Source organism: Lissotriton vulgaris, chromosome 9 (assembly GCF_964263255.1).
Source record: "Lissotriton vulgaris chromosome 9, aLisVul1.2, whole genome shotgun sequence".
Lineage (NCBI taxonomy): Eukaryota > Metazoa > Chordata > Amphibia > Caudata > Salamandridae > Lissotriton > Lissotriton vulgaris.
Genome location: NC_141697.1, coordinates 634726413 through 634740343, shown reverse-complemented (window position 1 = coordinate 634740343; position 13931 = coordinate 634726413). Strand labels below are relative to the sequence as shown.

General features: G+C 45.9%; 1 protein-coding gene across 1 annotated transcript in view; it reads right to left on the bottom strand.

Annotated features, from left to right (window-relative positions):
* Window positions 1–13931, bottom strand: part of LOC147692004 (cytochrome P450 2F3-like) — a 753496-nt gene that overhangs the window by 635351 nt on the left and 104214 nt on the right. Inside the window, exon 3 of the mRNA XM_086938297.1 lies at window positions 6795–6957. Within this exon, the coding sequence (XP_086794423.1) occupies window positions 6795–6957 (163 nt within the window). The remainder of the gene's footprint in view (window positions 1–6794; window positions 6958–13931) is intronic.

Below are 13931 nucleotides of genomic sequence, written 5' to 3'. Positions count from 1 at the left end.
GGGCTGGACTGTTCCTATGAGGCACAGGGTCAAGGCTGATTTGCATATGGCCATGTCTGAACTGGGGTGGTGTGGAGTGCAAAAAAAACGATGGATTTAGGCCCAGATCTCTGTACTGGGGTGAATGTATGACATTGTTCTGCATTCTGTCCATCAATTGTTGTTCTTGCATATATCTATGTCATCATGCAGATGACCTGACATTTTCAGAAGGTCAGATGACATCTGTGTGAGATGGCAGACAAGACAATGATTCAGAATAATTTGAGAATGATGCCAGTCTCCATTATCAAAGTTGGCAGCCTCCATGGGCTAAGATGGTGACCCCTATTACCTAAGATGGATTTGGGGACAAAGGTAAACAAGCTGGACAGGCTAACTAAAATAGAGATCATAGCTAAAATGGAACAATTCCTGTAGGTGTTTATGAACCCAAAACTGGAAGAAAGAACCCTAAAATCAAGTGATTACAATAGATAAAATAATAGAATTATGGAGGTCAACAGTCACAAGATTTATGACATTCTTAGAATAATGTCCAAGCTAAATAGTCACTAAATCATCACTTTATGTGTTTTCCATTAATCATGCTTATTAGAGATATTCATTATACATTTACAGAATAAAAGCCCATGCCATAAATGTGCATTTGATAAAATAGCAATTCATAATTTCTTATATGTTCAATAACATGTCTGTAAACTAAAATGAAAAAGGGGTCTCTGTGCTGGAAGACACAATCCTTACAGCAAAACGTTATTGATACTATCCACCCCAAAGACATTATGTATCTGCATGCCCCGGCCGCTGTTTTTCAGATGAAGCACAATATGGTAGCATATTATTATCGCATTGTACTGATGTGTTTTATCTAGGAACCCGATCAATATTGTGACCTTATGCCCCTATACGGCTATAATCAATAAATATCCCTATAATGGCATAATAATCAGAGCCATATTTCAGTAACTCGCCTCTGCAGTCCATGACACAGCAGAAGCTACTTCCTTAGATTCCTAGAGAGCACACCAAGTTCTTTCGACACACCAAACCCCCAGCAACCTGGGAAAGCCCTGCTTGCTTTGTTTTGATTTGTAATAGAACTCCTGCGAGCACTGTAAGAACGACCAGTTCTTAGTGACATCTTTATTGACGTCTTATGTCCAAAACGTACGTCAAACTCGACACCTTTCTGGTATAAATATACCAACGTTGCCTTAAGCAAACACACGGTGGTGAATACTGGAGCAGAACAGCTGTCCCCTTGCAGAGAGCCCAGCAGATGCGAGAAGCCCACGGACACTGCCCCTCCTCTTTGACGCGCTGAGAAAGACGCTGTCTTTTCTCCTGCCGAGAAAATCCAGCTCCGGCGTTTCCAGCCTACCCTTGCGGGTGACTGGGATATCGGGTTCTGAGAGGGAGATACCAGACCTCCTACATTCTATTCCAGAGGTACGGAGCTGACTAAACCCTTAGAGAGAATTCTTGAATCAGACTCTTGGCAAAACCAACTTAACTTAAACTGTTACTTACTTACTCCCTCCCACGTGTTAGGCTTAGGTCAGGTACACTGGGGTAGGCGTAGTTAGAAGCCCCAGTTGAGGTCGTTAGCCAATGTATATATGAATGTATATATTGTATATATTTTATTCATTTTAACCATCTTATGGCTAAGAAACCATATCAATGCTTTTACAGTATTATTTCATAATACTTATTTTACTGTAGGGACTTTACTTTATATTAAGTATTGCAATTATGGCAATCCATTTCTCTTGCATGAGAAGAAAGACTGTTCAATATAGCATACCCTTTATTGAAAACGCCCGTCTCTCTCTTCTCTGCACTCTGGTGAAACTAAGAACGCACGTCTGACTGAGTGAAATAATTTTCTATTGTTTTCACACGACTCTAGAGATTGACTCTTATTCTGTGGAGCAAAGGTGTCATGTTTATGCGGTTGTCGAAAGCTGAATCCCTTCTTGTCTGAGCCAGGGAAGCTGATCACTTCCTATTCAGTCAATAAAGTTTCCAGTGACCTCTGAGCTAGCTGGCGCAAACCTAAATTTAGTCTAACATAGTCAGTAGAGACCTAGAAGACCTCAGTCCTACGTCTACACTGCTGTTTATGTTATTCCAATGCGCAGGGCCTATAGGGAAAATAGGAACTACAATACATGGCGCCCTCATTTCCACCTTCCAGGCCTTGCTTGTCTCCTGGAGGTGGGGAAGTGGAAGGTCCCCAACAAATTCTGCAAGGTCGGGCTCAGACCCCTCCAGTGTTGAGACGTACACTTCCCTCAGGTGGTCCGTGAAGGCCTGAGCTATTTCATCTGGGGTCACACTAGGACACCCCTCGGAGTGAACACTCTGTAAACCTATATTTGACCCTTCTCCTTGTTGGCCAAGCAAGCCAGCAACTTCACAGCTTTATTTTCAATTTCATACACCCCCTGTTTGTTTCTGAAGACCTGCCTTGCCTCCTGTTGGGCCAGTCTCTAGTATTCTTCCCTTAGCTCCTCAAGCCTCAGTGCCCTTTCCCTCATAGCATGAGACAGATACTCCACCTCTCACTGCACCAACTCATCCTCCACTTTCCTGCATACTTCCTCCTTTTCTCGCTTTTCCCTGTAGTGTGGACTGTGAGGTCTATCCTTAATACTGCTTTGTATGCCTTCTAAATTGTCATACTGGAGCTCATTGACCCTACATAATCCTTAAAATAATGTTGAGTGGCCTTCCTTATCATGTCACTCTTAGTCTGATCTGTCTATCCCCAGGGGTCTAATCTCCACCCCTCTCAGGTCTGGGTACTCTCATCCAGAGTGTCATACCCACTGGGGAGCTGTCTGAGATCCTTTTGGGCAGATACTCTATGTTCCCAAAAACTCCCACTAAGTGGTGTGGCAGCAACAGATAGTCCAGCCTAGACATTGACCAAATGGAGTTTGAGGCATAGGTGTACTGTTGCCTTTGGGGATTAAGGGCCCTTTCCAAGTCAGCCATTCTGGTTGCTCCCAAGAGGTTTCCCAGTCAGGTATCCTCCTTTCGGAGGATCCCAGGACTAGTCAGTCGGTTCATGTCTCCCTTGTGAGTCTGGTTAAGGTCTCCTCAACCAGTAAGAGGGCATTTGGGGCATTTATTATCCATTCTCTTATCCTTATCAACCCTTCTCCTTGGGGTCCCGGTTGTAGGTACCGGAAGGTGACCACCAATCCCTTTCCAGGAGCCAATCACTGCCACATGGCACCCCTGGGACCCATGTTTTGATCACCTGCAAAGGCAGCTATTTCTGCCCCAATACAACAACTTCCTTCGATCTCCTGGAGATTCCTGCATGAGCTAGGAGTCTATAGCGACACCCGCTGAAGAACCCACAGCTATTGCTCTCCAAGGATATCTCATGCAGCAAAATCACGTCTGGTTCATGCCTGGCCAGATATTTATTTATTTTTCCCAGTTTCAATTTGCTTCCTTGGTCATTAACATTCTATGACAGAACCTTTAGGGAGAGCCCCTTATCAATGTGCTGTGTCTGTGAATCTACTAATTTCTCCTGTGGATGAGATTCTGCCCCCTCCCATCCTCCCCTATTAACTGCCCCTCTTTACACTCTTGTGCTGCAGGCTTAAAACTACCTGCTTCCCCAACTGCTGAGGTGTCTGCCATCCCAACCATGTTAACATGTAGCACAAGTAATACACAACACGATACTGAGAGGGAAGATTCGGTCTGGGTCGACCTGCAGAATTGTAAGGGATCCTTTATGCACCACACCACAGGGGCTTCCCCCCTCACAGCCAGACTAACTGTCCATAATCAGGCTTAATCTGTGGGTCTCCATCAAATTATATCATCTGCAGTCATTAGTGTACCACTGGTGGGTGGCGGCCCACCATTCAAGCTCCTCCAAGATGATGCTCCACTCTCCAAGTCTTCAGAGTCACCTGCCAAATACTCCCACTAGTTGATCACTTCAATGGTCTGACTCTGTTGTGTGGCAGCCACCAGTATCGCCCTTTCTGATCTACGTGATCCTTTGTGGGGTCTGATGAGAGGGTCTGTGTGCCCTTCAGTGCAGGCCGACATGTCACTAGTCGCCCTCCCGGGCCCCCTCATGCCCCCTCATGCCTGTCAGGCATCTGGTATTCTGCTGCCTCCAGCCAGATATAAGTCTCCACTGCTGTCACAAAGGAGTGGGAGACTCCCCGATTGATGATCCTGAGTTTTGATGAGAAGCAATGGGCGTACTAAATGTTCAGATGACAGGTGCTTTTTGACCCCTAAAACTGCTCCCATTGTTTCTGCATTGCCATAGTGTAATCAGGCTCTATCCTCGCACTCCCTTCCTCCATGGACCCGGCCCGTGATTCTTTGCCACCTGCAGGCTGCTTACCCTGAAATTCAGCAACCGGGCCACTATTGCCCTCAGTGGTTCCCAGATGCTGGAGGGCAACCTGGGTCCCTGTGCACCCATTCCAGCAAGAACCATTTAGAGAATTTCCCCTTTAGCAGGGAACAGGTCCATGAAGGGGCCATCTGTCTTCTCCAGAACTCCAACCAACCGAACAATACTTTTGTACAATTGTCCCTCAGCATCATCCAGTTCGCTCTCCAGGACCGCCACCAACTTTCCCAATACCTCAACCGTCAGGCTCTCTGTTGTTTTCACTGGTTGCAGATTGCTGAGCATGGATTTGGTCTCCTTCACCCTTTATGCCAGTGTGCTGTGGTCTGCCCTCAACAGACCCACGTCTTGGCCCACATCGTTAATCTTGTGGTCCAGGGCAGTCGTTGTCTCTCTTATTGCTGTGAATTTCATTGCTGTGCGCCCACCCAGGTCTGAATCTCCACCACCTTCAGAGAAGCCCCTGTCTCTCCTGTCATTACGCCCCACTTTCCCCAAGCATCACAATGTTGTCACCTTCATACTCATAATTTCCGGGCTTCTCCTCGCCATTGATGAAGTCTCTGGTTTGTCCATTCACTGACCCACCCTAGCTGATGAGGGTCAACGGGATTGCCAGCCTAGCTGCCATGCCATTTTTATGATACCTACGGCTTTCTGTACTTCACCCCATGGCACAAGCACACAACTCCTGAGCTCTGGGCCCAACAGCTTCGCACAGTATAAAACTGACTCCTGAAGGGTGAGTTACGGGTTGAACTATCACTCAGGGCTCCAGCCACATCTGCCGGGTTCTCAGCCCCCTCTGAGCATTCCACCAGCCCTGGTGGTTGGGGGGGGCAGCTCCACTCACCCCTCTTCCAGCCTTCTCCCCGCTGTCTTCAGGCCTGCCGCATGTACCTCTGTGGGTAGACAGTCTTAAGGCCCTAGCCCCCTCTCCAGCCTCCCACTTCCTCGGGGCAATCTGCCTTTCAATTCCGCAGTCCTGGCCGATCAACTCAACAGACACTCAGCAGACAGTGCTCTTCCACTCAACAGCCCATTCATTCAACAAATAGTTAGTAAACATTTGGGGATTTCAAAATGTCACTCATCCACATGCAGCTTTGCGTGTTGCAGGATGTGTGGGTCAAGTATTTCATGTTGTCACGTGCAAGGGATCAATAATAACCCAAATCAGTAGATTTCCATTTGCTCTCACACAAACACAGGTACGCCAACTTAATATGTTGAATAGGGTAAAAGAGCATATTGGATGCTACAATTCTAATCTGAATAACCCTGGGCGGAGTTCACGGAGTTGTACTACGTGAAGCTATGTGAAGTGCAAAAAAAACTCTGTTGCACTACGCAGAGCTGCGCGAGCGGCGGAGTACAGTAGAAAAATACTGTTCACGGTGATTGCACAGTGCCGGATGCTTGTCTGCACTGTGCAATCTTTGGGAACAGCACAAGCTTACCTTTTCTGCCACTCAAGATGAGGTTTATTTTCTATGCTCTTGCTCGCCAACTTGATGTTGGTGATCGCGAACGAGGGAAAATCTAGCTGGGACGTGGATTTTCCTCGCTCGCCAACTTGAGATTGGTGAACATGAGCGAGGAAATAAACTCTGCTCAGCAAAAACGAATTTTTCAGAACTTCGCGAGCTCCGTGTAGCGCTGAGTGAGGGAAATTCTGCAAACTCTGCGAGCGGAGCGGAGTGCAATAATTAATGGCATCACTAGAAGTAAATTTTAGAAGGGCACATATTGAACCACAGATAAAACTGGTGGATTCCTCCACAAAGATTGTGTGTGTGTGTTTGTGCGTGCCTGCTGTCTCTGTGTGTGCCTATATATGTATATTTATATATAGATATAAAAATCACAATCAGAAAGTTAGATTTAAACATATTAAGCAAACAACACTACCTTGCACTGAAAGATAGTTGGACAATTTAAAGTATGTGACAAAGAGCAGTGTCTTTTCTCAAGAGAGCTGGAATACTGTGGGTATACCATTTGATAGGCTAACGTGAGAAAGTGAACTTGTAGTTCATGATGAAATGTGAGACTAAATCCATGGGAATCCTATATACATAACACTTCTGTGTTTATATTAAAACACTACACAGTTTTGAATAAAATGAAAGCAAACAATTGAAACACCCGTTACTTGTAACACATAATGTTGATTGATAATAAAACATGAAGACATACATGCAAGAATTCAGCAATATCTAAAAAACGACTTATGATGCTCATTGGATTTGGGAGAAGGGTGAGCAAGTGCACTATAAAGATAAACATATAACAATATGATATTTAGAAGTCCAACCAAATGCTTACTTTGTGACATTAAACCATCAATAGTACTAAAACGAATTATCTGAAGTTCTGTCCTCACCATTGCCTTTAGTGAAATTGTAAAAGAGAGGATAGGGTCCACGACCACTGAAGGCATCTGCGTTTTCAATGAGGGCCTTTTTCATAGTCTCATACCCGCAGAGCACCACGTAGCGCTGAGGTCCCAGGTGTATGGTGTATAATGAACCATGCTTCTTGTGCAGCTGTGAAGAGAGCACAGTGTTTTAATTCAAATATCTTATCAAGTGGCCATGCATGACAGCATGACAGCAAACCTCCGGAGAGTGTGGGAGGCATTTAAAGGAAAAGTGACTTATTAATATACAAACAAAATGATGTTGCTTCAGAATAAATATAGAATTATTCAAACAACAATTTTAACTTTATTATTCACTGAAATAACGAGAACATTAATTATAAGCTAAATGTCCCCATTGCTTGTTGTGAGCACACGGCAACAGTACTGAGAAAAGATATCATGGAAGAAATTAGTGATACCAAAGAAAGAAGTTGGGATAGGACAGGGAAAGACGAGAGAGTAATAGGGAAAAGCATAACGTCTCTGAACTGTAAATGATACAAGGCAACATGGGAATGGGATGGAGTTAGAAACACTGATGTCTGGCCTTCCTTTGGACTTCTCGGCAATCCTCCGGTTATATCATGGCTGTGCGATCTAGAAAGTGGTCAGGCAGTGAACACACTACTCTTGTAGACTTGTCTGTCTGAGAAGAATCTTTGTCTAATGATATTATTTTAAAAATTTTAACAATTTCCTTCAAAGAAATGAACCCATATTTCAATGCCAAGTTCCACGAGGGGTGAGTCTATTCTAGATTTTCAGTATTTCAGGACATTCACTGACGATTCATTTACATACACTGAATCCAAATTGGTACCTTTTTATAGTCAATGGTTAGACTGAACATCTGGCATGGATGTCACCCTCCAGCACCTAAAAGGGACACCCTGTTGTAAGCTACACATCTGTAGTCGACGTTTTTTAAAAACATTTACTCTGTAATGTTTATTACAGATACAATCTGGTATCTTAAATGCATGTTTCTTAAGGTTTCTTCCACTAAAACATCTTTTAAGTATATAGACAATTTTAATTCATTCATAACTTGTGATCAGCTTCCAATAGGTGGTGGAAGATCCTTTTCTATATCATTAATACATCTTCTTTGACCATAAACTATATTATATGTTGACTCAATGTCCTTTAGAAATTCAGTGAACTGAAACAGAGCAGCCAGTGTCAACGCTCATCTTAAAGATCTACAGACAAAGGTGGTTCTCCTGTATGATTACAAAAATATTTTCCTTCTGAGAATCATATATTCACATTATGTGATTTTCATTGGGTATTTTTTTGAATACGTGTGCCTTGATGAATTTTTCCCACATTTCAATATTTTAATACATGCTCTGGCCTTAAAATATTTTCAACTAGGACATTTAAAGTTTACAAAATTCCTTTGTAATTAAGTCTATGAGGTATCCAAATATTATTCCCTTTCCTACCCCATCAATAGGACCATTATCAAAAGACAACTCCAAAGCAATATTATCTATCCAGTGTATTTTGGTATTTTTGTGGTAATTCATAGTTGTATAATGCACAATTTCCCTTGTGGTTGCTAGAAATTGGGTTACTGGTTGACTGAGGTTTGAGAACTGGTCAAGCAGCAACCCCAATTCTAGTCAGGGTAAGATTCAAGCAAACCTCAAATTGACCTGTGCTCACAACTTGGTAGCTTGGCTCAGAGCAGTCAGGCTTAACTTAGAGGCAATGTGTAAAGTACTTGTGCAACACTTCAAACAGTAAAACCCTGAACACACCACACAGGAAGATCCCACATCGGGCGTGGCTTAGCCGTGGAGCGCGATGGCTGCTAGCTAGAGAAGCTCCGGCGCCCGTGAACCTTCCACTTCTAGCACCCGAGTGTCGGGACTCCTTGGGGGACAGCTGCTGCCACTATTGAGCTGATCCCTGGCGACCAACCCTCAAAACTGACCGAGATACAGACGATTGCAGTTGCGGCCCAACTGCGTATCCAGAGCAGGTGGCTGTGCTATAGAGCGTAAGGCAGGGCAACACACTGACTGAAGCCGCCTGAAACTCAAGCCGGCGGCCGAGGCTTAAACTATACTACATCGGCGATTTGAGGAGCGCTACGTGCTCGGCAGCCGGAGGACACATGTAAAAGTCACTGAAAAAAGGAGGAAGCCCAGGAGTTCCTCGGGGGACGACACAGGTGGTGAGGGTGGAAGTGACCAACTGCGACAACATCAAGGGCTCGGGACTTCTGGGCCCCATAAAGCCTCCATACGTCATGGTGGGACCTGACTCCCTTGCACCTGAGAGACCACAACACTCCAGTCCGCCCTCTGGGAAAACCATCCACACGGGCCGAAGGAGAGATCCACCTACTGGCTGTGACTGTGGAGAGTCGAGTTCACTGCGCCTTCGGAGGTATCTGACCTGCCCCCGGGAGAGGAGAGGCTGCAAAAGGTGAGGTTCAGAAGGGGGGGTCTACAACGAAGCCACAAGCCCCCACGCGGCTAAGAAGCTGAATAAGCATTGGCCAGAACAGACAGTCGCTTGTGCTTATTGGGAGCTATGAATAGACACAGGTTTGCACCCGTTGACCCAGGGAGACAATGTAACACTGACAGGCCACACAATGATGCTGCGGGAAGCGCTGTGGAGAAACGCCCAGCATTAGGCATCATCAGTGCCTTCCACACGAATCTCTGAAGACAGGGGCCCCCCTCCACTTGAGATATAGCTATAGTTCGACTCGCTTCCCGGGAGCCTTATTACCATACCAGCGGAGCGGCAGTACTGAGCCCCAGAGCAGAGGATATAATCTGCGCAGAACTGGCTAGGTCTGGTGAGTGGCTCCCACAATGTCTGGGACCAGGGGTAACAAACCAGCACAGCAGAGTAAGTTGGACAGATACACGTTACCTAAACCAGCTCCCAAAATCCCCAACATGCAACTAGCACCAAGGCAGACAGGGAAGGGAGGCACAAAGAATTAACGCTTCAAGATGTTATGGATGCAATTTCAGGAGTTCGAACATCCCTCGAGCAGAGGATGGATGCGATCATAACGGAGGTGACCCTGCTTAGAGCGGACTTAACCAAAATAGGGGAGAAGGTGAAACAAATTGAACTTATTACTTCCAGCCTGGTTGATGACACATCCCAGTTACAGAAGATGTCAGAGAGCTACAGAGGATGACCGAGATGTAATCCTCCAGAACGCCAGGGGTGCCCCCCCTTCGTTACGAGAATTAGACATTTCCTTCTTTCCTGACTTCACCCTAGACGTGCAAAAGTAGAGAAGATCATTTCTAGCAATAAAGAAGAAACTGCGGGAAAAAAGGAGTGAAGTACGCAATGTTTAAATGAATCACCAATATCTTGTACAGACGCCTGAAAGTACCACCGTTGGGAGTGGGATTCCGAGTTCATGTTTGTTTTTGTTGAATCGATGAGACACAGCAGTATTTATCAAGAGGTTTACATGACTACCATCATTTTAGATGAGTACACATCGGGACAAGGTAAAATGTAGCATAGTGCTGCAACATATCTGAAGACAAGCCCCGGATGTTAGCCACCTTCAAGAAACGCACTTGGTGGGTAACTCCCGTAAATAACTAAGTAGATGGGGTTACAAACTAGTAGCTCACGCAGGCTTTACAACAGGTTCAAGAGGTGTGGGTATAATGTTGAAAAACTCCTTTTTCTTCTGGACACAATCCACCTGGCAGACGACCAGGGCTGATGTATGGGGTCAAGGGACAATGGGAGGGACACACACTAACACTTATGTCTGTATACGTCCTGCCCGCCCTAAATAGATGCACATTCAAGGACCTGTGCCCAATATTACTCTCGCTCCCAGAGGATCTCCTGGTGGTGGGTGGTGACCTTAATTCAGTGGTCTCCGGTACGCTAGACCAGTACCCACCAAGGGAGCTCAGAACCTCACTGAGGAGGCTGCCTGACTTCCTGGATGCCTTTGGCCTTGTAGATGTTTGGAGAATGTATCATCAAACCAGTACCCACCACATCTTTCACTCAGGAGCACATAACAGCCTATCCTGCATATATTACCTCCTCGTCCTGGTGTCCCAGGTAGCCATTGTCCAGGAGGCCATACACCTAGCGCGAGGCATCTCCGACCACTCCCCAGTGTGGGCCCATATAGTCTTAGGTCAGGAGAAAATGGGAAGAATCACGCCCATAAACCCATGGTACCTCCGTAATCCTATAGTTCAAAAAGCGCTTCTCCAAGCCTTCGACCCGTTCTTCCAGGAGAATGAGGGGTGAGTCGATTCCCCCAGACCTCGTGGGAGGCATTTAAATCAGTGATGAGAGGTCAAGCCTTCTCCCTAATAGCCGGGACCTGAAAGGAACGACAATAAGAACTAGTTGATGTTGAAACTGAAGTCCTCCGATTGGAGGAAGACCTGGAAAAGGAGGTCACCCAGGAGAAACTGCACATCCTACAACTTAAAAAGAATGAGTATAAAGTGTTGACCACAGACAGGGCTAAAACTTGAGGGAGAGCAAAAGCAGGCAGAGTGTATGACTTGGTGTCAGCTCTGGTTGATAGAGATGGTCACAGACCCCCAAACGATAGCCAAACAATTTGTAAAACACTATAGTACAGTCTGTCACACAAGTACAACATATACCGAAGAAGACTCACACCAACTACTTAAGGACATCTCACTCCCCACCCTGGCAGCTGAGGTATGAGCCTATTAGAAAGTGATTTCATAAATGATGAAATAGCACAAGCTATCCATAGCCTTCAGTCGGGTAAGGCCCTAGGCCTTAACGGACTTCTGATCAAACTTTATAAGCTCAGACCAGACAAACTGGCCCCACACTGTGAGCCATGTTTGAGGAGAGTAAACGGCAGGAAATCCTTACACTGGATCAGAGGATAGCGATACTGATCACTATTCATAAAGTGGGCAAACCGATGCCAGATTGTGCCTCCTACAGGCCAATTGCTCTACTGAACGCAGAGCCTAAAATACTTGCCAAACTCTCAGGAAACAGTCTTGTCAAAGTCATAAGCGGGTTGGTACACCCTGACCAATCAGGCTTTATGTCCCACCGTAACAACGCTTTAAACCTGCGTAGAGTGCATGGTATTATCGGGAGACAGGCCACACTTCAAGAAGACGCTATAATAGTCTCACTCGATGCCACTATGGCGTTCAATACCATCAAATGGCCATATCTGTTCACAGTCCTAGGAAAAAAGGGGTTTGGGCCTCATTTTATTCAATGGGTCCAGCTACTGTACTCGCAACCACTGGCACAGGTTGTAGTCAACAACAAGAAATTTGAAGTGTTTGTGCTGGGTCAAGTGACTCGCCAGGACTGTCCTCTGTCCCCTCTCCTCTTTGCCCTTGCCCTTGAGCCACTTGTGGCATGGATCCGTAAAGACCCTGTGATACGAGGACTGCGATGGTCAATGTTAATGTTAATGTTAATGTTAAGCTACATTTATAAAGCGCACTGACACCGGAGGTTTCCTGGCGCTAAGATTGAAATTGGGGTAGGAGAAAGAGCTAATGGGAGTTCGAGAAGAGCCAGGTCTTTAGGCTTTTCCTGAAACTCAGCAAGGTGTCAGAGTTTTTAATGTGTAGGGGGATGGAGTTCCACAACTTGGGTGCCAGGAAGCTGAATCTCCGGCCGCCCAATTTTAACTTAATCACTGGGGAGGTGAGAAGGTGAAGATGGGCAGAGCGGAGGTTGCGGGTCGGACAGTGTGGGTTAATGAGGGATTTCAGGAAGGCCGGGCATTTGGTATGCCGTGCTTTGTAAATTAGGCATCCAATTTTGAAGGCAGCCCTTTGTTCAATGGGCAGCCTGTGCAGCTTGGCCAGGAGAGGTCTAGCAGATTGCCATTTGGGGACTTTACAAATAAGTCTTGCTGCCTGGTTCTGCACCATCTGGAGGCGGTGGAGCAGGGACCTGGATAGGCCCCAGTAAAGGGAGTTGGAGAAGTCGAGACGGGAGAGAACGAGGGAAATGACAATTTGCACCAAGGCCTCGTGGGAAAGCAGGTGAGTAATTTTTCGAATTTTGCGAAGCTGGAACATACTAGCAGAGATGATAGCTCCGAGGTGGGTTTTCATGGAGAGGTCTTTGTCAATGGTGACACCCAGACTTTTTACTGCACTCGACGGAGTAGGGGCAGTGCCCAGTTCGGCTGGCCAGAATTGGGGTCCCCAATGTGCAGAACTAGAGCAAGGCAGGATGAGTTCCGTTTTTTCCGGATTTAGTTTAAGCTGATTAGATATCATCCATTGTTGGATGTGCAGCATTACTGCCTGGAAATTAGATGTCGCATCCGGGGTGTCTAAGGGAAAGATGATCTGCATATCATCTGCATAGTTGAGGACAGTGCAGTTCCAGTTGCTAAGTGAGTGAATTAGCGGGCGAAGGTATAGATTAAAAATGCTCTGCTGGTATGATGGAGGCATTGGCCTTCCTGACCTCAAAAGGCATTATTGGGCTTTGCAACCTATAGCAATAAACCACAGTACTTATAGACGCACAGGTGACCTGGGTTATTCCATGGACAGGTGACTTTCACCAGGAGGGAATTACAGTAGGGCTTTGTACTCAAAACCCCACAAACATCACCTAACAGGGACGACCGGAACTCAGTCCAGGTTTGGCATGCAGCAAGTAGAAGTTTGGGGTGGGGACAGACACTGACACTCACCACCCCTATCTGGGACTCCGAAAAACTAGAGAAGCTTTGGACCTCAAAGGGGTTTGACAAATGGGATCTGATCGGGATCTCAAAGATAGGGGACTTGTGGGTGAAAGGCGACGTGAAAACATTTGTCGCCCTGCAACAGGAACATGAACCAGCCAATTCAGAATACTTTAGATACTTACAGGTTCGGCCCACACTGCAGACACACCTGCCAAAAGGGTCCTCCCCTCCAGAATACTCACCACTCGAAGGCAGATTGCTAGATGGCTACCTACCAGAGAAAGCCATCTCACTGACATACAAGAAATTGATCAATAACATGCATGACACCTTCCAACACACTAGGGAGAAATGAGAAAGAGACAGTTTAGAAATAGATGATGAAGAGTGGCAGATAGCAGTCGCCT